Source organism: Leuciscus leuciscus (assembly GCF_965113295.1).
Source record: "Leuciscus leuciscus genome assembly, chromosome: 3".
NCBI lineage: Eukaryota > Metazoa > Chordata > Actinopteri > Cypriniformes > Leuciscidae > Leuciscus > Leuciscus leuciscus.
This window is the reverse complement of record NC_138727.1, coordinates 15998203-16020989: the sequence shown is the minus strand read 5'-3', so window position 1 is coordinate 16020989 and position 22787 is coordinate 15998203. Positions and strand designations below refer to the sequence as shown.

The window sequence follows — 22787 nt, the reverse complement described above, 5'->3', positions numbered from 1 at the left end:
GTAATGATGGATTGTCTGAGATGTAGATTGTGAAGCTTCCTTCATAAACCTGCATTTAAGCAGGATGTAGATCTAAGTTGTCATAGTAACCATTTCCTGTGTCAGTGAGCCAACCGCAATGTGGCTACGGACTCCTGCGACTGTCTATTGACTTGATAAACAAGACAGCGAGATAGAAAGAGAGATAGACAGGTGTTCATGTCACTGTCTTCTGACCACCTGTCACTCATGGGCTTCCACTCCCCAAAATATGTGTGTGCGTGCATGTCTGAATGACTGAGATTCAGATCATAGTGATGTTCCCTCAACTTCACATGCTCCATGTTCTTTTTTTAAACTGAAAAACAACAACTAAATGACCTCTTCAACCATAACTTATTAAGACACGTTTTCTATCAGCTTTCATGTCACCAGACAATTTAAGATAATTTAATTCCATTTACTCTGTCTTTCATGTGAGACCCTACAGCTGTGCTTAAGCTCAACAGCTTAGCATATAGCAAATACCTTTGTATCGTTTCTTGTTGTTCATTATGTCTTTGTAATATGGTGACAGCTGTGAAAAGTCACATTTAAGCTGTGAAAGTTTGTGAAAGTCACATTGTAGTTATGGGTAACTTAGTCGCGATGAAACCGAAGAAGCGACAGATATATGTTTCTGTATTGTGACGTACATCCGAGTGTAATGGATCACAGGGTGGTGACTTGGTTCTATCCATCAGTAGTTGATTGGATTTTGATGTGGGTGTTGCGTTAAAAATTAGAATGCTAGCTTGCCAACACAACCGCATGGTAATTTGTTACTATTTTACATTTTGGCCAATTGGTGCCTAATGGTACACGACAACAATGTACTAAAAATGTTAAAGTTTTTCCTTTGCGTTTTTTTTGCGTTCAGACGACAACGTTGTCAAAATGTTCCCCGCTCACACGGATCGACGAAAATGACTAAAAACGTTGTTGTATTTATGCCTGGCCAGTAGTTGGTGATATCATTTTGTAAAGAAACACCACGCACCTATAGACTGAACACATAATACGTGTGTGTACGATGTCACCGTTTTCACTAATTTGCGTTATTGTTGTTTACACAGAGACCATAACGGTATCGTTTTCAAAAACGTGCACTTTGAATCCCGTTTTCAAAAGTTTGCATTTTCAGGCCCCCAAAACACAGTTGTCATGTAAATGAACGGCCAAAACGTATAAAAAGTTTTCATTTGAAAACGGTATCCCGTTACCAGTCTGTGGACTGTTTTACGGACCATTCTGGCATCCAACAACCCGCCCAAGCCAGCTCATAGTCTGTGGACCAGTCTGGCATCCAACAACCCACCCAAGCCAGCTCACAGTCTGTGGACCAGTCTGGCATCCAATAATCCACCCAAGCCAGCTCACAGTCTGTGGACCAGTCTGGCATCCAATAACCAGCCCAAGCCAGCTCACAGTCTGGCATCCAACAACCAGCCCAAGCCAGCTCACAGTCTGTGGACCAGTCTGGCATCCAATAACCAGCCCAAGCCAGCTTACAGTCCGTGGACCAGTCTGGTATTCAATAACCAGCCCAAGCCAGCTCACAGTTTGTTGAACTATCAGGTAGCCTGCTGTCAGCCCAAGCTAGCTTACAATCTATGGATCAATCTCGTATCCAACAACTCGCCCAAGCCAGCTCACAGTCTGTGGACCAGTCTGGCATCTAACAATCAATCCAAGCCAGCTCACAGTCTGTGGACCAGTCTGGCATCCAACAACCAGCCCAAGCCAGCTTACAGTCTGTGGATCAGTCTGGCATCCAACAATCAGGCCAAGCCAGCTCACAGTCTGGCATCCAACTACAAACATATGTGGACCAGTCTGGCATCTAACAACCAGCCCAAGCCAGCTCACAGTCTGTGGACCAGTCTGGCATCCAACAACCAGCCCAAGCCAGCTTACAGTCTGTGGATCAGTCTGGCATCCAACAATCAGGCCAAGCCAGCTCACAGTCTGGCATCCAACTACAAACATATGTGGACCAGTCTGGCATCTAACAACCAGCCCAAGTCAGTTCACAATCTGTTGAACTGTCAGGTAGCCTGCTATTAGCCCAAGCCAGTTCACAGTCTGTGGACCAGCCCAGTGGCCGGCTGTCAGCACAAGCCCGTTACCAACCTGCGTCCTGGCCAAGTAGTCTGCAATTAGCATAAGCCCGTTACCAGTCTGTGTCCCAGCCCAGCAGTGTGCAGTCAGCACAAGCCCGCTACCAGTCTGTGGACCAGCCCAGTGGCCTGTCGTCAGTGCAAATTAGCTCCTAGTCTGTGTCCCAGATCAGCGGCCTACAGTCAGCACAATCTCGTTACCAGTCTGTGTCGCAGCCCAGCAGTTTGCAGTCAGCACAAGCCCGTTACCAGTCTGTGTCCCAGCCTAGCAGTCTGCAGTCAGCACAATCTCGTTACCAGTCTGTGTCGCAGCCCAGCAGTTTGCAGTCAGCACAAGCCCGTTACCAGTCTGTGTCCCAGCCTAGCAGTCTGCAGTCAGCACAATCTCGTTACCAGTCTGTGTCCCAGCCCAGCAGTCTGCAGTCAGCACAAGCCCGTTACCAGTCTGTGGACCAGCCCAGTGGCCTGCAGTCAGCATAAACCAGCTTTCAGTCTGTGTCCCAGATCAGCGGCCTGCAATCAGCACAAGCCCGTTACCAGTCTGTGGACCAGCCCAGCAGTCTGCAGTCAGCACAAGCCCGTTACCAGTCTGTGTCCCAGCCCAGTAATCTGCAGGCAGCACAAGCCCGTTACCAGTCTGTGTCTGTACTTAAAATATTGTGTACGTACTTAAAAAAAAAAATATCGCCGTAACAAAAAATCAAAATCAAATAAAGTTGTCCTCCGAAGAGGGGGGGTGGAGGTAAAAAAAAAAAAAAACGGTGTCGTTTAAACGGCCCCTAATTTGTATGAGTTCGTCTGATCTCATTGGTACGTTTTCATACGATCTGCTTACGCCACAGTCGCGGTAGGTTTTAGGGGTGAGGTTAGGGAAGGACATTTCCATATGATTCACATTGTACGAATTTATGCGTATACTTAAAAAGCATCCTTTTTTCACCTCAGAAATATAGCAAGATTGCGCCCTATATGCTAAATTTCTCTATAGCTGAAAAGCTGATAAACTCATTTGTTGTTTCGCGGATAGATTGCTGTAATGCCCTTTTAGCCAGAGTTTCTAAATCCACACTTAATAAGCTCCAATATGTACAAAACTCTGCCGCCAGGATCCCAACCGGGACCAGGACATGCATGCAATTATATTACTCCTGTTTTGGAGTCCTTGCACTGGCTGCCGGTCGGGTTCTGTTTCGATTTAAGCTGAGCTGACATTCAAAACATTACATGGCTTGGCTCCTCATTATTTGCATTGTAAATCCCTTACACCCCAAATCGCAGACTGCGCTCCTCACAGTCTGATTGGTTGACTGTTTCACAAACCCGCTTAAGATCTATGGGTGACGGGGCTTTTTCTGTCTATGCTCCTACCCTTCCTCTTGAACTCAGGAAGCTCAGACCTATGACATCTTTAAAGCTCAACTCAAGACATATTTTGTTTAAACTAGCATTTGCTTGTTGATGTTTACTACTACTTTATTTTTTAATGTGCTATGTACTGCTTTTAACCCTGTTTTCTGGGCCCTGGAGGTGTTCTGACATGCTCTGACATTTGTGCTTATTTCTGTTACTTGTGAAATAAAATGTAGTATTATTAGTAGTAATTGCCACCTTGATAAAAATGTATGTTTGTCCATGAGATTAGGTTGGAAATTACGAGGTTTTAAAAAATAGAATCATACTCATGGATGAATCGCCAATTGTCAATTTTCATTTCATATAAACTTTTACTATAGGAAATCTTTTTGATATACAAAACCAAAAATATAGGTAGTAATGCACTTACATTTGAGAGATTTTGTAGTACTCAAGTAAGCCTGGATTTTTGTTAAAGCACTTAAATTAATGTCTCCATTATTTGAGCTGTAAAGTTGTCTTAATTTTTCTGGGTTGTAATTGGAAAATTGGGTGTAACTTTATACAAAAAAAGTTAGTTAGTGATTGTCAAACTAGTTGTATGCCAACATAATGTTTAAGTCTTGTGGCTATACTTTCAAACTGTATTTTAACATTTCATTATTTAACATGATTCCAGATAATACTATTTTGAGCAGCCTATATGGCTCATGTATCATATTTATAATACTTTAAGTATAAATAATGAGGGAGATGTGTTTGTTGTTTCTTGTAATGGAAAAATATTAGATGGATATCCGTTACAGTATCAAGGGACTGGATCAATTTAAGTAGGACAGAGGTGTGTGTGTGTGTGTGGGACAGAATGTTGAATAAAATGTGCAACAAAACAATTTGATCCGATTTAGATTAAACAAGAAGACATGCTAATGACGTACAGTTGTAAAAAAAATAAATCTAAATTTATATTTATATTGAATGTTATAAAAGAGTCCCTTCATTTGTTTAACTTGTGGGGTCCAAAAGCCTGATCCTTGCTTGAATTTTTTGTTCTCTCTCATTTAAACCTGTAAATAATTTCATTTAAACCAAAGTTATGATGTAAAATGAAGAAATATTTAGAATGGGTCACTATTTCTTGGTAACTAAGCAAAAAATAAGCATGCAAAACCCTTTAAGTCTAAAGTATTGTTTTTTGTTTTGTTTTTTATTTAAGCACAAGATGCTCTTTGAGCCATTCTCAAATTATGCTGGATAACATGATTGTTAGCTTCTGTCATTAAAGCAAATTATATGTTAAATTCTAAGATATTCCAAAAATGTATATTTAATATTCAATTAAACTTTTCACTTAAATTATTAAGCTTATAATATAATAGCTATGTGATTTAAAATATTTTACTAAATGGGAGAAAAATTCTGTATGTTTCTACAGTTTGTAAGATTATACGGTGTTATAATTTGAGATGAAATGTATTTTATTAGGCTATTTAGAGCTATTTCTGTCAGTGTATGTTGTGACTATAAAACCCTATCTGCCACCAGGTGGTGGTCAAATCCTGAACATGGGAAATGTATATGGAGAGTAAATTATTATTTCTGTCAACACCTTTTAATATTTAATATTTATGAATGATCTTAAACCCAGTTTAAACTAAACTAAATTGTTTTATTTATATTGCAGCTAGTAATTTCATCTCCCTTCCCATAGGATCTAAGCGAAAATTATTTTTCAAGCTTACAAATTAACATTTAACGTTACCACTAAACACAAGATGGTCTACTGACAAGCCGTTTGTATTCCCATGGATGTGATATGATCTGCTAACGTTACCTCAGTGTAGTTTTCTCTCAACATCATGTGAATGTTACCGTCACATCCCACTGAGCGCCGCTCAAACGGTCACACTCACACACACTACTAACTCCCACTAGTTTCACTTTCTCCATGAGATCTGGATGGCCGAAGCGATGAAAGCGCGCTTTCACATCTTTCATTTACTGCGGAGGGATGTGAAAAGCGAGCAGGAGACAGTGAGTACCTTTATAAAGTTTCTTTGGAATTTGTTTAGTTGGAAAGTGTATGTGTGTTAGCATACTTAGCTAGTCGGTTAGCCACTAATGAGAGATTTTAGTGAACGTTAGCCCATTGCAGCATAATTTATTCCCTTTTTATTTAATTAAATTATATAGTTTTCTCGCTCGTGAAAAGTGAATAACGAGTTGTTTATGTAAAGCATTAAAGTACATCTAGATAATTAACTTTTTCTTTGTAAAGTTGTCTTAATGGCTGTGTTTCAAAACCTACCGAGCTGCCTATCAAGACAGCATTTTTGGGCATTGATTCAAATGTTCATGAAGATAGTGATGCCCACAATGCTGTCAAGGTAGCTCACAATGCTGCCAGTTTGTTAATAAAATACTATTCAAATATTAGGCTATATTCAAAAAGTTTATTTGTACGATTAAATGGTCTAAATGGGCTACTGGTCTAAATCTAGGTAAACATGGACCGTAGATGTCGGTTATTTGATAGGTGAACTGTAACAGTAACGTTAGCTGTAATAGTCATTTATCTCTATGTAGAAATGGATTTGTTGAGATGGTTTAAAGCAGTTTTACAATGTACTTAATTCAACATATTGTATCAAACATGCTGAAAAATGATTCAAACTGAGATAGTTACTGTTGGGAATAAAAGGGTGGTGCAGTTTGTTCAGTTCAGTAAGTGTTCTCATTCACGCAGCAGTCTGTTCCTATAGACTAATGACACTCAAGGCATTGTGGAGTACGATTGATGGTGTGTCAGAACTCAGAAGGAACATCAAGAACAAAATGGGGAAGTGTGCATGAGAAATGTCAATCATTTACATAGACTTTAAAGCTGTTTTTGTTCGTGAATGAAAGAGGGCAATAAGTATAATTTGTCATTTTTCTCCCAGCCTGCCATAATGTATTGTGTGTTCATTTGATTGTCCGGCTCTTTTAACTTTTTAGATGCGTGTTGCTCAGTGTAGTTTTATTAGGTTTTCCTTTGTGTTTTTTGTGCTGCCAATAATTCTTCAGTAGTAGCCTAAATGGAACCACCTCATTTTTAGGTGTGTGTCACAGTCACATGTCCCGCACTCGGTTCCACCTCATGTGACCGGTGCTCCTTCCTTCTTTCAAAGAGTTACTTTACTATGTGTCTGTGTATGCATATACTTTTTGAGCTTTTAATTTTTAACATTGAACTTGAAACCCTATAGTGTTGTGCATGTGCGTTTTTCTTGCTGTGGAGAAGGGCTGGGTGATATACAGGACAGTAGCAACAAATATGATAATTTTCAGCTTTGTGACAATAGATAGGCCTATGCATTTCAAAATGTGAGCAAATTCATTGTTTTTTCATTGTTGCCAAAAAAAATTGTCATTTTCATTTAAATGCAGCAATATAAGAAGCAGTAATATTGAATTAGAATCATGAATCAATTCATAAATGAATCAGTAGTCTAGTCCAGGTTTTACATTTACATTTATGCATTTGGCAGACGCTTTTATCCAAAGCGACTAACATTGCATTTCAAGGTACACATTTACATTCTTATCAATTCTTGCTTTCCCTGGGAATCAAACCCATGTCTCCATCCATCCATCCATCCATTTTCCTGCTCATCCTCTCTAGGGTTGTTGGTTTAAATGGAACTATTCTAATGGTTTTAATTTATTATTATTTTGTTTTATTAAAATAAAAAATAAAAATGTTTTATTAAATTATTCACATAAAAGAATAAAATTGTTGCACTAACTTTTAGTAACCTATAGTTTTAATGTTAATGACACTATTCAAATTGTTCTATTTAATTTTATTCTAACATTTTATTAGGCTAAATTATTCACATAAAACAATCAAACCTTTGAACTTTTAAACTATTAAAACTATTAGTCTGTCATTATTTTAGTTGTTTATTATTTTGATAGCCTGAATGTTATTATTAACTTTTAAACAAAAAAAAAACTATTTGTAGGTCATAAAAATGCACGTATACTAGTAATTATACAGTAATGATGTTTAAAACTTTTCTATAAATAAATATAGCATTTAGCACAACTATCCGGACATAGCATAGCAAACTCCTTGCAGTTTATCTCATCATCATATGACTAATTATGCTGTTTTAGTTGAGTGGTGGTTGTGGCGATTAGATTACATCATTGTCTAGTATTTCCCTTCTTTTCCTGTGACTTGACCTCAAAAACCTGAACTTTGAGATTGTGGTCTTGTGAGTGGGTGTGCGCTGTGGAGTAATGCTGAAAATCCTTTTGTGTTCTCACACAGTTGTTTTAAAAGTTTATAACAAAGTAAATATGACAGATACGTTCATTTAAATATTTGTAAAATGTCACAGATTTAAAGAATGTTAAAGTAAATTATCTTTGACATTTGTTTGTCCCTCTTTTCCCAAAGTTTTCCACCATTGTGTGTGTATAGGTGTGTGTGTCTGGACAAAGTCAAAGCTGTTTTTTTCTCCGGGTTGGAGCTGTGTGGCATTTCCCAGACTCCCTTGTGTTCTGTCTATCTCTCTCCCCCTCACTTGTTTAGATGTTAATGGGTTTGGTGTGTCATCAAAGTGCTGAGACAAGCTATTTTTTTTAATGATCATGCCAACAGTAAAGACATTTAAGCTGTTTGTGACTCACCCTAGTTTTTCATCAACTTGACTGTCTAGGTATATTTAGTTAAAAAGGTTGACTTGACTGGTTTAAGTTGTTGTATGAGTCCAGATCTCTTTGCTTTCTGTGCTGATAATGACCTGAGCTTCACCAAAGCTGCTCGCCACTTTCACTCTTCCATCGCAGGACAGGAGCTGTTTGTTAGGGTGTTTTCTGCTCTTCGGTGTTCATGCCAAGCTGAAAGGGTACTGACTTCTCTTTATTTTTGGATTACTCACTGTTCCAGCCCTCCTGACTTCCTCTATGTGAGTGAGTGTGTGTGTGTGTTACTAAGTAAGAACAGACCATGTGTTTGTCTGTCTTAAGTGTTCTTGGGCACAGACAACCATGGCTGGTTGTTCACGACAGAGAGGGACGCATAGCACAAGTCATACTGCATCAAACAGTGAAATATATTGAAAGGTGGCTAAGTTTGAAAAAGTCATGAACATGTCTAGAGAAATTATATTTTGATTGAATTTCTCTAGACATGTTTATTACTGTGAGAATTAAATCATTAAGAATAATGGGAATTACAAAAAACTCAAGTATCCAGATGCATGCATTACAGTAATGAGAATTTTGAGGGAAAATGTGCTTAACTGTCTTGAAAATATTTTAGTATAATGTCACAATGCAAAAAATAATCCAAATTTTTAAAATTATATGACCTAGACATGTTTTCGTGAGATTCACCCATGGGACACATGCCAGTATTTCCAGTCTTTGGCAGGCTTGTATCTTTAAGCTGTAAGCAAACCTCCACACAATCAAACACTGTTACCCGAGATAAAGCCATCCCAGAGAGAGAAGAGAAAGGAGGAGGAGGGTATGAGAGATTGTAACTTTGCTGTGTTTCTGAAGGTGATATTCCTAGAGAGATGTCATGGTGCGGCGCTTTGACTGAACCACATTGTTCTGAATCAGCATGGGAGGTGGAGCCAGAGTCAGCTCTAGGTCCCAAAACAGAGGAGCAGTAAGAGAGGGAGTAACAGAAGAGAACAGAGAAAGCTTTGAGGGACTTGCGCTTAGCATTTGAAGGTACAGAAAAGTGAAGGTGAGGACGCAGGAAAGTGAAGAAAAGAGAAATAGCTGAGATTGAGGGATGAGGGAGAACACAGGAAGGTGACGATCAGGTTTGGACATGCCTTCTCTGCGTAGATGGCTGAGTCAGGTGAGTTATATGAGTGTGATTGTGAGTGTGTCAAGGTCATTTTGTCCATTGTTGTCATTTATGATCACAACATTTCCAATGTAAAGTAAATATCCGTATCATTTTATTTGTTATTAAGAGTCTTTAAAGCTTTGCTGTTTGCTGGTCATATGCTTGACAGCATGGTTCCCATTGGTGTCGTCTTCAACGATTAGGCTAAGAGCAAAACTTTGACCCTTGACGCATCTGAAGTTCTGAACTGTGTTGTGTGGTTAGTTAGAGGTTTTATTTGTGCCTTTTAAACAGACATTATAGTCTGCTTATGCATAGTTTTTAGCTAGCAGCCAATTATTTTCTGATATTCCTGTTTGCAACAGGCTGTTATGCAAGACAAGTCTTGTTGATACTTGAATATAGGCCTACAAGTTCATCATCTTTGGCACAAATGCTTGCAACCTTGATTAATGAGATTATTAACTAAAAGAAGTGTCTTGTTTGAAGCGGATTGAAAGTCTAGCCTTTTTCAGGTCCAGTAAATATCATTAGACCATTAATGATCTTCTGCTTTTTCCATTGCAGAACATCATTAACTAGAGTTCTGTCATTTTCACCGTTAATCCAGCATTGCAGCCAGACTGATCTGTGAGAATTAAGTTGTTGGTCACATTTATTCCCTTTCATTTGTTTTCTTCTTGTCATCCTCTTCTCATAAAAGATGGCCAATGAAATTACTCTCTCACTGTGGTAGCCAATGAAATTATTCCTTTATAACGCTGCACTAAATGGATTAAACCAATTTTTGGGTGAACTGACCCTTTAAGTAAGGTAAAAGCAGACCTTAAAATTAGATGAGGCATTACTACTGTAGCTTTATGAAATGCAGTTATACAGATAAAGGCTATTCGGGTTATTTTGACTGTTACAATTGGTAAAAGCTTACAAATCCAAGTTCCGATTTACTCAATGGGCAATGACAGATATAAGTGTTAAACTGTAGGCCTGCTCTGGTTTCAGACTGGATTGCGTTTGAAGTCAACATGAAGTAAAACTTGGTAATTTTTTACCTACTTATAGTTCACCCAAAAATGAAAATTCTTTCATGAAAAAGAAATGAAACGCCCACTTTATATCTAATTATTATCATGAATTGATGGATAAAATCATGATTTTATCTTACATTGAATGTTTTATTTCAATATGAAATTTGTGAAAGTTAAATTGGTAATAAGATCTTATATTTTGGATCTGAAAGCATTAGACAATGGTTGATTGTACTTTTGGATTCACAGTAAGACTTGAAATGTGTTGATCATGATGAGTCAGTATCCATCACCGTATCCTGTTCTCGTATCCTGAAATTCTGATGATCAGGCCTAAGCGTCTTTACATAAACATGCACACACTTTGACTCGCATATTAGAATCAGACCCAGGCACATAAAAAAAGAAAATGCTTTGATATCTACACTCAAGGTACCACATGCACTGGATCGGTTTCTGACCGGTGCTCTAATGAAAAGCACTCATTTAGAAACATTCAGCTGTGCGATTGCTTTGATTAGCCAAAGGGTTTGTACTGGACTGCCCACATAGAGGCCTTTTGAAGAGTTCTTTAGCTGATCGCATGACTGGGCAACATCTACATCAGATAGCTGAGAGTTTAATACGTTCAAACCAGCACTTTCTTTTCTAATTGACTAGTCACCCTCTCTCCCTGTGTATATATGATAGATAGATAGATAGATAGATAGATGCACACATACACTGTGGCCACAAAACATATTTGCACACTTTAAGCCATAATTAAAATATCAAACTAAGTTGCATCTGCAAACAAATGTTGCAAGAGCTTTTCTCAGAACTAATTTCACTTTTAACCAATTTCACCCAAGGTCATTTGTTGTAACATTTGAGAAGCAGAAAGTATCCAATTTGTGTGTTGATTTTGAACGGAATAACTTGTTTTGTGATTCAAAATGTAACAAATGTTTTGCTGGAAAATGCAACTGGGTCATTCCGTGTCAACTCAACCAGAGGTCCAAGGCTCAAATTTGTTATTTTGTTAATATTTTTTTCTGTAGTAATCAGGAGTAATCCACTATTTTGTAGAGGTGGGTCAAAATGGCAATTTTCACCTGAGATTTGGAGCTAAATGAGAGGGGTGTAAAAATGACTTTAGAAAAATGGCAGCATCATTATTTTATTTTTACAAAGAGATTTGTAGGTCTATTACTAAAATCTGTTGACTTTGGCAATCTTTGTTTCATTATATGTCAACGGTGAAAATAAGAAGTATCAAATTTTAGTCAGGGAAGTTTCTGAAATTTGGTTGATTTGACACGGAATGACCCAACTAGATTTAGATGTTGTCTTCAGGCGTTCTTATTGCTTTGATAGTCGACTAGTTGTTCAGACAACCTATAGACTAGTCAGTTTTGAAAATATGTAATTTTGCTGATCCCATGCATCTTGCTTTGATATCTTTGTAATGCTGTGTCATTTGTGTGTTTTTAAAGGCACTGTTAGCGACATGTCCACCAACCCGATTCATGCAAACCCGAGCATGCAAAATAATTCACAGGCAGAGAATGGCTGGTATGGGTTGAGTTTCCCATACAACAACAATACAACTCACTGCTTAACTACCATTGTACAATTCATCGTTGAAGAAATCAACTAGCTAGTCATGACTGTTTCCTGAAACCGCATTGTCGCAAATTTGTTTGCTCAACCACGTTGGTTGATGTCGCGCAGGTGTAAGAGTAATAACTTATTTTTTAGTAATCCGTTTGAGACCGAATTAATGCCAGATTTTTTGCTAACATTACAGACATGGCATCTGAGGACTAATTCTTCTCTTTTCTCAGTTATTTTGCTTTATTTCCAGATTCAATCATAGTCTTTTTCTTACATAGGCCTACTAGACTAGAGCATGTACGCACTAGGGCTGGGTATCGATTCAGATGTTACAATTCGATTCGATTTCGATTCGCAAGCTCTCAATTCGATTCGATTCTCGATTCAATTTTCGATTCTAAATTAGATTTCAATTCGACTCAATGAATATATATTTAATACAAATCCTATATTTATAAAAAAAGAAAGAAAAAGTGAAGTTAAGTTTACAAATGGTTAATTAATAAAAAGAAATTAAGAGCTACAAACCTGTATATTAAACTCTCTTTATTTTAGGTACACTTGGGTACATTAAAACAGAACCCAACTCTATATTTCAAATGCATACAATGAATTGATGCTGAAAATTGGACAAGTCAGAACAGTCGCATGCCTTGATCAAATAGGTTAACAATCTTCACATAAACCCATAAAAAAAAAAAAAACTCGCATATCATTTTTACCTGTGCCCTTCCTGTCTAACAGGTAGGACATATACAGAAATTGAATAAAGTTATCAAACAGTCTGCGCTGCATTAATTATAAATTATATATAAAGACCAATCCTTATTAAAGTTACAAAAGTTCTTTAGTCAAGAGCAGTGAGTGTTTTTCTCTGTTCCCTTTGTTCTTTGATTAACTTTAACAACAGAGGTAATAAGTGGCTACTGTGTACTGTCCCTTTAAGACCAGCCGCTGCTGACAGAGACGCGGATCTCAAACGCGTCTCATTCTCTCACGAGTCACAACTCTTCACGTTCATCATAAGACTGCTCTTATGTTATGAAGATACTCGACAAAAATACATTTTGGCATAATTGTGGGTTTTATTGTTCGTTCAAGTGCGAACTGTATTCTGGGCTGTCTTGTGCGCACGCACGATATCAGCGCGAGTCTTTCTGTGCGTCACAGTCAGGACATTCACAGGCAGCGAGCTCTTTTTTGACTTGTTGCGCATGAATGGTTTAAAAACATTAGCATGAATAAGAGCGTGATCATGTAACACTAGCCAAAGGATGACAAAAATTAACAGATGCTGCATTAATTGCGTTAACAGCCCAAATTTGTTTATTTCATATAAAATCGCAGCATTTTGCGTCATATAATTGCGTAGGCTTGACATCGCGATTGCGATATGATTAATTGTGCTTCACTAGTTGAGGTTATTTTTGATTAAGATAAAACAAACATAAAATCTCACAGCATTAGCTATAAAATGGAGTTTGCAAGCCTATGAAAGGTGGAGGAAAACTAATACTGGCTTTTGGGTAATAGATAAATAAATATGGAAAAAAATCGATTCGTGGCATTTGAGAATCGATTTTGAATCGACCACATTTAAAAAAAAACGAGGAATCGAAAAATCTATTTTTTGGCCCAGCCCTAGTACGCACATGCGCACTCTTCAAAAACCGCGCTTTAGATCTCTTGACAAACTAAAAGACGTAAATTAGATTTTTATATTTGGCCTATTCAAAATGAAAGATATATAAATTGTACTGTGAATGTTAGCAGACAAGAAGCTATGCTTCCAACCACATGTCGAGAGATGTCGTTCCCATCACGCAACTTTGCGATGCTGTTTGCAAATATTCCTTGAAACTATGATTTCGGGAAACACTGACTCGTTGAACAATGTTAATAACGACAGAACTTGCGACAATGGATGGCTGTCGCTGCTTTTTTTGTTTGTTTGTTTTGCTCTTTACAGAGAGCATGTGAAAAAATCTACAAAATCGGTTACAGCATCTTTATCTGGGACGTGTCCAAGTTTTGGTGCCACTGCACATACAGTCAGCCTTCCAGAAGCCTACTACATAGTACACTGTTTTTGACCCCTTAATAATGTTTATTGCCCTTGAAAGACTATCCAAAGGGGTGGCAATATAATTATAATTATAGCAATAATTATAGTTTCATAGACAATACAAGCATCACTAGATTGTGTTGGAACTACATTGAATTTCTGGTCACATGCCTGTCCCATTCAGTGCTTATGAAACAACTCCAAATTGAGCTTGTACTATAGCCTGAGGTATTTTCCCAATGTTCACTGTTTTCTCCTGGGCCAGCCTGTTTGACTTTGTTTTTTCTATGGATGTTGCTAAAATAGACTTTAACTTAGTTCTGCATACCAGTGAATTAAGATTTGATTAGCAGAAAAATAAACTGTATCTAAATTCTGCAGCTGTCTGAGGCAGCAGACACACACTCTTTTGCCCTTTACAGAGTGGTGAATATTTTTGCTGTTGTCATTCAGTGAATTAGATCTGAAATAGCATGTTTTTAATACCATGATGTGTCTTGATAAATATAAGTATATAGGCGTGATGGGATAAATGCAGTGTACATGTTATCAAATTAACATACATAAGTACACACCTGACTTAAATTAACTCAACCTGTGTTTGCTGAGAATAACATATGCTCAGTCTTTGCAAGATCAATTTGAGTTTTTTCACCCTTTTAAAAAAGGATTTTGGGAAAATGCCCACTGTAGAGAATTATCTGGGTTAGTGGTAAATGCTCCAGTAGTTTCACTCTTTTTAGTATCACAGGAAATAGTTATAGAGTGGTATTGCTTTGTAAGTGTGGAATAGCATTTCCGCAAAGGAATTAAAATTTGTAGCTTTGTTACTTTTATGAATGCTTAAACAACTTGTCCCACCATTTGTCTTATGGACACAGGAATGATACATGAAATTGTGTGTATTTTTGTGGTGAAGATGTATTATATTCTATAATTTTCAATCTGATAAAGCAGAAAAAAACAACTGATGGATCATGGACCCAAGCCATATCATCATAATGTAGTTAATTGTTGTACATTGTTACTTTTTTTTGACCACCGTATTCTTTGACCCTTTAGATGAGCATTTTAATTATTCTCTAGATAATCTCATATTCATAACAGATGAAACTATAGTAATTCACAATGCAAAAATACACCATGTAAGACTTCTAAGAGAGAGCGCAGTTCTTGTAATATAACAAAGTATTATCTTTATAATAGTCCTAGCTACAATGAATATTGTGAGGAAATGAAGTGTGAGTCTGTCATGTTTTTTGGTAATGTTTTGCAAGACGTGGTTTCGGGCAGGTGTGCTTAAGTGTCTGTCACATTATTACAGATATTGAGGTTCATACAGTAGTTCTGAACCCTCTGCTTCTGGAGTGAAATTTAGACTCAATTTTATTATGGTAATGTAACTGAAAGCTAATGAAATCATATTCCCTCCACGATTGTAATGATGTGCAATGGAAAGATTCAATGGATGATTCATGGAACCATTGATGCCAATGCCAGCCTTTTTTTGTGATGCATATTGGTCAGAGTGACTAGTTTACACTGTTTACTTGACCCCATTCTTTTTCTCTTTCACCTCTGTCCTCCAGGTTCCAGAGATCATCAGCACTCTCAGGCAGGCCGGCAAAAGTTCTGCCCGACAAGAAGACACTACCTCTCCTCTACCCAGCAACGATCAGCCAGATGCCTCCTGCTCCACAGCAATGACGGTCGATGCAGCAACAGCCTTTGCTAAGAAGTTTGAGGTGTTGTTCTGTGGGCGAGTGGTGGTGGCCCACAAGAAAGCTCCACCCGCACTGATAGATGAGTGTATTGAGAAGTTTGGACGTGTCAGCGTCACAGGCTCACTTGCAGCAGGCATCAGGCGGGCGTTCTCGCTCAATCAGGTTACACTCAAATTTCGTATTTCGAAATTGCTGAACACAATACTAGATTGTGGTTATAATACTAGATTAAACTTTCTGCACCAGGGTTTTTTACTGATATAGAAAATCCTTTTGTTATGTGAATATGATTTATCATAAGCTCATAAATTATAAAAAAAAAAATTCTACTTTTTTGTTAATATTATGGCTATCAATGTTAGAATCTTGTAATTTTTCAATCAAAATCTGCCATAATTAAATAAAACATCCCTCCCCACACTTTATGGACTTACTTTTCTAGTCATTATATTATATTATATTATATTATATTATATTATATTATATTATATTATATTATTGAATGCAATATAATATTTTATATTTATTATATAATATTAAATGTCTACTTTTAATATGTATATTCTATGTTTCACTTCCAGGTGGCCAATGGAACAAACGAGGGAGCAGATGGAGGTGGAAAACGACCTCTATTTTTCAAAAGAGATCAGAGTTTTCCGTTTCTGCAAGGATTGGATGAGAATGGCCTATCACCGGAGCTCCAGCGACGAGCAGCAGATGGAGCCACCGGGGTCCAACCCACCAGCCTACAGGAGAACAGAACCATGCTGTTCACAGTGAGTGCCACACACACACACACACACTCCCTCACACATGCAAATATAAACATCAGAACCAGAGGTAGGACTGTGTTGACGTTTGCTAATCGCCACAACAGGAAAAAGAGCAGCAGAAGAAGAGACAATCTATGCACCAACCCCAAACAAGGTCTTTTCTCAATACCAAGTACACAAAGTTTGGACTTGCGTCCTTGGTAGTTTGGACTTAGGAGTACAATCTCACAAGGACGGTAGTAAGCAATTTCTGTGATTCTGCAAATGGAAACAGCAGCGTTTTTGATAACGTCACTCGCCTCGCTTCGCTACTCTGGTTACCTGTATGTATATTTACAATCAAATGAATATCCATTATAAAAGTATAAAGGATAAGAAGCTATACAAAAAAACAATATATACAAACAATTCAGTCAAACATACAAAGTACAACTACTTCAGGGGGGACTAAATGCCGCTAGGTGGAACAAACCGCAATTTGCAATACTGTCTGCTCAAAATAAATGTCTATATTTGAAAAAATATGATTTCCAGTGCGCACAAACGTACCAAAGCAAATTTCTCTCTTTGTAAAAAATACTGTAATGCGATTTACAGAATCAAGAAGTTGCCATGTAAAGTAAGTCTGTTTAATTTAGAGATTTATTTTTTAATTAATTTTCAAATGATTTATTTCTAATTTATTAAATGTTAATAAAAAAAAAAAACATTCATTCATTTATATTTATATATATATATATATATATATGCATACTATCGGCCACCCTGCTCTCTAAGATATTCGTATCGGCCATCAAAAACCAATATCGGTCAACCACTAAAGGGTCACAATGAACAACAGCTCTTACGCCTTTGTTTAGCCCAGGCCCTTTTGTTTGTTCTTATGTGAATCACATCTAGATCCATTTCACTTTGACCTTTTTACATAAAATCTGCTTTCCTAACATAATCCACAAAACGGATTTGAGTTGAAATGCTGTCTTTGTTCATGAGAAACTTGCAATCCAAGATTATATGATGATTCTTCCAATAATTGCATTGAAATGTTACATGAACATGTATAACACATAAACGCCACATTATCTCTGAAGCCATGCAGAAACCTGTTTGGACATCTGCTAAAGGTTTTCAAAGAAGCTCTCTTCGTCTTAGTATTTCTCTGTAGAGATACGGCACACAATTAAACGTTTTGAAGTGTGTGTTCTGTGGTGTTTTCAACATGGCTTGTGGTAATTGTGACGCTTGTAAGTATGTGAGAGGTCAGCATGCCTTATGCCTGTGTGCATGCATGTATGTGCATGCATGAACATTTGTGCAGGTGTGTCTCTTTATGTGACTCTTTTATGGTCACTTTTGAGTCACACTATGAGGCAATTCCTCTGTCTCTTCCTTTCTTACTCTCATTTTACCTCTCTGTCTGTCTCTGTCTCTAATTTAAATTCCATGTTCCTCTCCCCCAAGTGGAGTGTGAGATGGTATGTCAGCGTTGCCTGAAGCACATGTTGTAGCCTGAAGCACATATAGATTCTCATTAAACGAGTCTCACCTAAAATCATCACTGCTTCGATTCACACAAATCTGTACTCCTGCAGTGGCCTGAAAGTATTTGGACACATAAATCACACTTAAAAATGTATGGTTTGGTTGTCATTGCATTACATCACAAAATATAAAACCAATTGGCATATGTTTTAATGAAATATAGAACACTTAAAAAAAAAAAAAAACATTTCACAAAAATAACTATTTTTTTTAAATGATAAACTACTGTTCCAAATTTAGTCTAAGATTTTTTGATGTTATTTGAAAGAAGTCTTATGCTCCACAAAGGCTGCATTTATTTATTCAAAAATAAAAACAATAATATTGTTAAATATTAGGGGTGTAACGATACACAAAACTGACGGTTCGGTACGTCCCACGGTTTTGACGTCTCGGTTCGGTTCGGTTCGGTTCATTTAGGTGGAGTGGGGGGTTTAGAAAACTAAAATTGCTTGTTTTTTTGTTAAACAGTGCTTTAATGAACAAATTGTGTCCTTGTCTTTAAATTAATTCAATTACAAGTAAACGTTTCGCAAGGATAAAAAAAATCATCTGCTAATGCTGTAAACTATATAGGAGCCCTTACTTGCACATTACTATAACATTAAAGCGTAACAACAGAGCCTAGACTTTTAGCCTAAATTCAGTTGCTATTTATTTTTAGATATAATAATAATCAACACTCAAGTAACAAATTGTATGAAAACATGTAAACTGCACATAAGGCAGTTTTTACATTAACATTTTTACTCTAATTTATTATTGAAATATAATAATTTACACAGTTGCTGTCATTTTCATGACAGATATTTTAAACATACATTAAATAATCAAGATGTCATTAACAGGTTAAGTAAAATATAATATATAGGCTAATATAGTGCATTTATTTAGTGAAAGAGTTCATTTCCTTAGCAAACCAACAAGCTGTGGACACTGAATGACTTGCCTGAGGTAAATAAAGCTATGTGAAAAACTAAGCGTTTTATTGACGTATTTCCGCTGTTGAAACACTGACTGAGCGATTACACGAGTTATGATGCCTTTCAGTAAGTATACTGTATCTTTCAACATACCTTCAGGTGTCCATTCATGTTTATTCTGTAACTGAGGAAGAGAATCGCGTTTACTCGCGCTCCGCGCTGCCGCTTTAAATGAGGAGTCACGCCACATCAAAGAGCGCCAAAACGACATTTAATGTTTGAATTTCGTGATCAAATAGACAGAATTTGAAAGATTACACCTGGCTTATTATCGAATGTAACAAAACACTGAGCTTATTGCGATTAAATGTGGTTAATGGTGGTTAGGCAACGCTGTATTCGTTGTGTACACATAAGACATGAGGTGAGGTCCAATGAGCCGGGACAGCAGGGGGCGGGGCGGGCGTGTTCGGTACGCCATGAGAGTATCGCGATTCGTATCGTGGGTGGTGTATCGCGGTTTTTCGGTTCGGTTCGAATATCGTTACACCCCTATTAAATATTATAAAAAAAAAAAACTGTATATATATTTTTAAATATAATGTATTCCTGTTAATAATATTACAAAACATTTCTGTCACTTTTGTATAATTTGATGCATTCTTACTGAATAAAAGAAAAATCAAACTGACCCCAAACTATTGAACTGTAGTGTTTAAAATAGATTTAAAATAAAATAGAGTAGAGTTTTGCACCGGCTTTAAACTGTAGCCCGAACCCGGCCCGTACCCGAGATCATTTAACCCATTATAATTTAACACCGAAGCAAAAGAAAAAGCACATACTTACCCATTTTTTTACTTTTTTGGGTGAACATTCATTCCTCTGGAACTCGAACTTCAAAACAAAGTTTTTTTTCTTTAAAACTATTTTACGCATGTGCTCTTGTTCTCGCGTAGTCTTCCGGTCACAACACGGCAGACACCATGCAAACTTAGTTTTTGGTTTTTCGGGACCCGTCGGGCTCGGGTCAGGTTGCAGACCTCTAAAATAGATGTTTAGCTGGCCGGTGCTTTTATTAGGCAGAGCAACAATACACTGTTTACAGTCCCCCTGTAGTCAATAATTTTATCCCTTAAAACACATCTTTGATCACCAAAATTACATATTAAATTTTTTTTTCTGTGAAAACATTTTCTTCGTGGCTTAAAATAGCTTGAATGTAACTCAACACATTGCTTCGTTTAGTATAAGCAGATGCATGAATATGCAAATTATCCCCGCCTCCACTCACTCAAACCAGCTCAGAGATCCCCTCGCTCAACTTTACTCAAGTTACTGTAGTAAATGCTGCACAATGGTATTGCTCTTTACAACGATGGACACACAACTGTAATTAATGATTCCGTTTCGGGGTGGTGGTGGCGCAATGGATAAGACACATGCCTTTGGTGTGAGAGACCCGGGTTCGAATCCACTGTGAGACACCAATGTGTCCCTGAGCAAGTCACTTAACCCCTAGTTGCTCCAGAGGCGTGCGACCTCTGACATATATAGCAATTGTAAGTCGCTTTGGATAAAAAGCGTCAGCTAAATGAATAAATGTAAATGTAAATGTAGTTTTGTTCCCGTTTGCCATCTCAGTCTGCCTCCAAAAAAATCTGTATAGAAACACTTTGAACATCATAGAACGTCAGTGGAGAAAGGCATATAGTGCATCATAACATCGTAATTTATATCATATACATAATTCACCCACTACTTCATACCAGCAGAAAAATATACAGAGATAGATGGCTTCTCTTGAGACTTCCCTGCTTCGCAGAATAGTTAATGATATGCTAATGCCCGCCTGCACGTTGACATGATTGCTTGAAGGCTGTTTGTGACATAAGAAACACCAGTGATTTCAAACCGCGGTTTTGAGACTGTCTTTGGTTCACTGCAGTTCTGATGAGAAAATACTCAGCAATGGTGTTGACTTATGAGTTTGCACATGGTTTGTCTTAAAGCATATTAAAAACACTACATAGATATGAACTGCTTTAAAAACTAGATTTTTTACCATAATTAAATCAAATTGTATGGTACCTTCATTTTATTTATTTACCTTTATTTTACCAGGAAGTCTCATTGAGATTAAAATCTACAAGAGAGACCTGACCAAGGTATCAGCCAGACAGTAAGACAACATTTTTAAATACAAGTACACAATAGAACAGAAATATTAGAAAATATATCCTCTCAACAAAAACAGTCACAAGCCTCCATTATCCTCCATAAATTCACCAAAAGACAAATTTGTCTAGTTTTAGATATTTTTGCAAATTATTCCATGCCCAGCCCAGGGTGCGTGGTAGGAAAATGCAGTTTTACCCATTTGTGTTAAAACTCAAGGTACATTTAAAAAGCAAACACTTGGAAGAGTGTAGCTGGTAACTGTCAGAACTAAGACAAAGAAGGGTAGGGTACAGAGATAAGCTGGGAGTTTACCTAGCATTGCTTTATAGATAAAAATGTACCAGTGCTGTTTTCTACGTATGGTGGTTAGTGTTGTCCAACCCACCATCTCATAAAGAATGCAATGATGAGGACGGGATTTTGCATTTGTAATAAAGCATAAAGAAGCATGGTACACTGAATAAAGGCTTGTTAAGATGGAGGAGTCTGCATGCAAGTATAATATCTCACCATAGTCAATCACAGTTGGGAAAGTAGTTTCTTGTTGGTATCAAAAGTAAAATTTAATTTATTTCTAAAATAAAGTCAATCTTCTCTTTGAGTTTCCTGATTAGATTAGCAATATAGACAATTAGCTAAATGTTTATCGTCTATCCAAATGCCCAAGTACTTGTAAGATGGTTCCCTTTCAATGGTTTTACCATCAGATGTAAAAATGCTAAGGTTGTCAAGTACAACTTTTAAATGTTAACTTTTTTTCTGTGAATATAAAACCAATTTTAAGCTCACCAGAACACTTTGCAATGACTGAAATGCAGTCTGAAGCTCATGCACCCCCTGTGTTATGGATGGAGCGTGTAAGTGTGTAAATAATAGTATCGCCAGAATAAGCGTTTTTTTTTTGTTTTGTTTTTTCTTGAACGTCCTTACCCAAATCATTTATATTAATAGAAAAAAAATGTATAATATATATAAAATATATATATAAATAGTCCCAAAATGGAACCCATTTCATGATGTTTCTAATTAGCTAGTTAGACCAATTAATTCATGATTTGTTTGATTAGTGCACATGAACAGGTTTGTATTAATACAGCGATTCACAGTGGTTGCTCACTTTTATGGCGCTTTTCCATTACCAGTACCAGCTCAACTCGGCTCGGCTCGGCTCGCTTTTCGCTTCGTTTTCCATTGCAGATAGTACCTCCACAATAGTACCTGGTCGTCATAGCGACGCCGCAGGAAACTGCCGTGACTTAATCTTTTACGCGAGACGCCGGAGGTGGTACGAAAAAAAGTACCTGGAAGCAGGTACAGGTACAACTTTTACACAGTGGAAAACCAAACAGAGTCGAGGCGAGCCGAGGCGAGCTGGTACTGTGTAGTGGAAAAGCGCCATTATATTGTTGTCGATTGTTTCAAAGGCACACAGAGTTAAAATGAGAATTGTGCTGAGTAATATATTGTTAAAAGATGCACACTGCAAGATCCGATCGGCACTTCCTGTTTCTCTGACTGACAGGAAGACAGTTCCTCAGCAGGAAATGACATGGCAACAATGAGGAGCGTCAAAGTTAGCCATTTTTAAAACAATTAGTGAATTGCCT

At 37.3% G+C, this 22787-nt stretch overlaps 1 protein-coding gene across 4 annotated transcripts in view; it reads left to right on the top strand.

The window, feature by feature from the left end:
- tbc1d1 (TBC1 (tre-2/USP6, BUB2, cdc16) domain family, member 1) overlaps positions 1 to 22787 on the top strand; it is a 67461-nt gene that overhangs the window by 4993 nt on the left and 39681 nt on the right. For 2 of the 4 annotated variants that reach the window (XM_082164417.1, XM_082164416.1), the window contains exons 4-5: positions 15627 to 15923; positions 16343 to 16537. In XM_082164417.1, coding sequence (XP_082020543.1) covers positions 15627 to 15923; positions 16343 to 16537 — 492 coding nt within the window. Of the gene's footprint in view, positions 1 to 4892; positions 5526 to 8861; positions 9358 to 15626; positions 15924 to 16342; positions 16538 to 22787 lie in introns of those variants that run through there. The other 2 variants (XM_082164418.1, XM_082164419.1) reach the window with 2 other exon arrangements.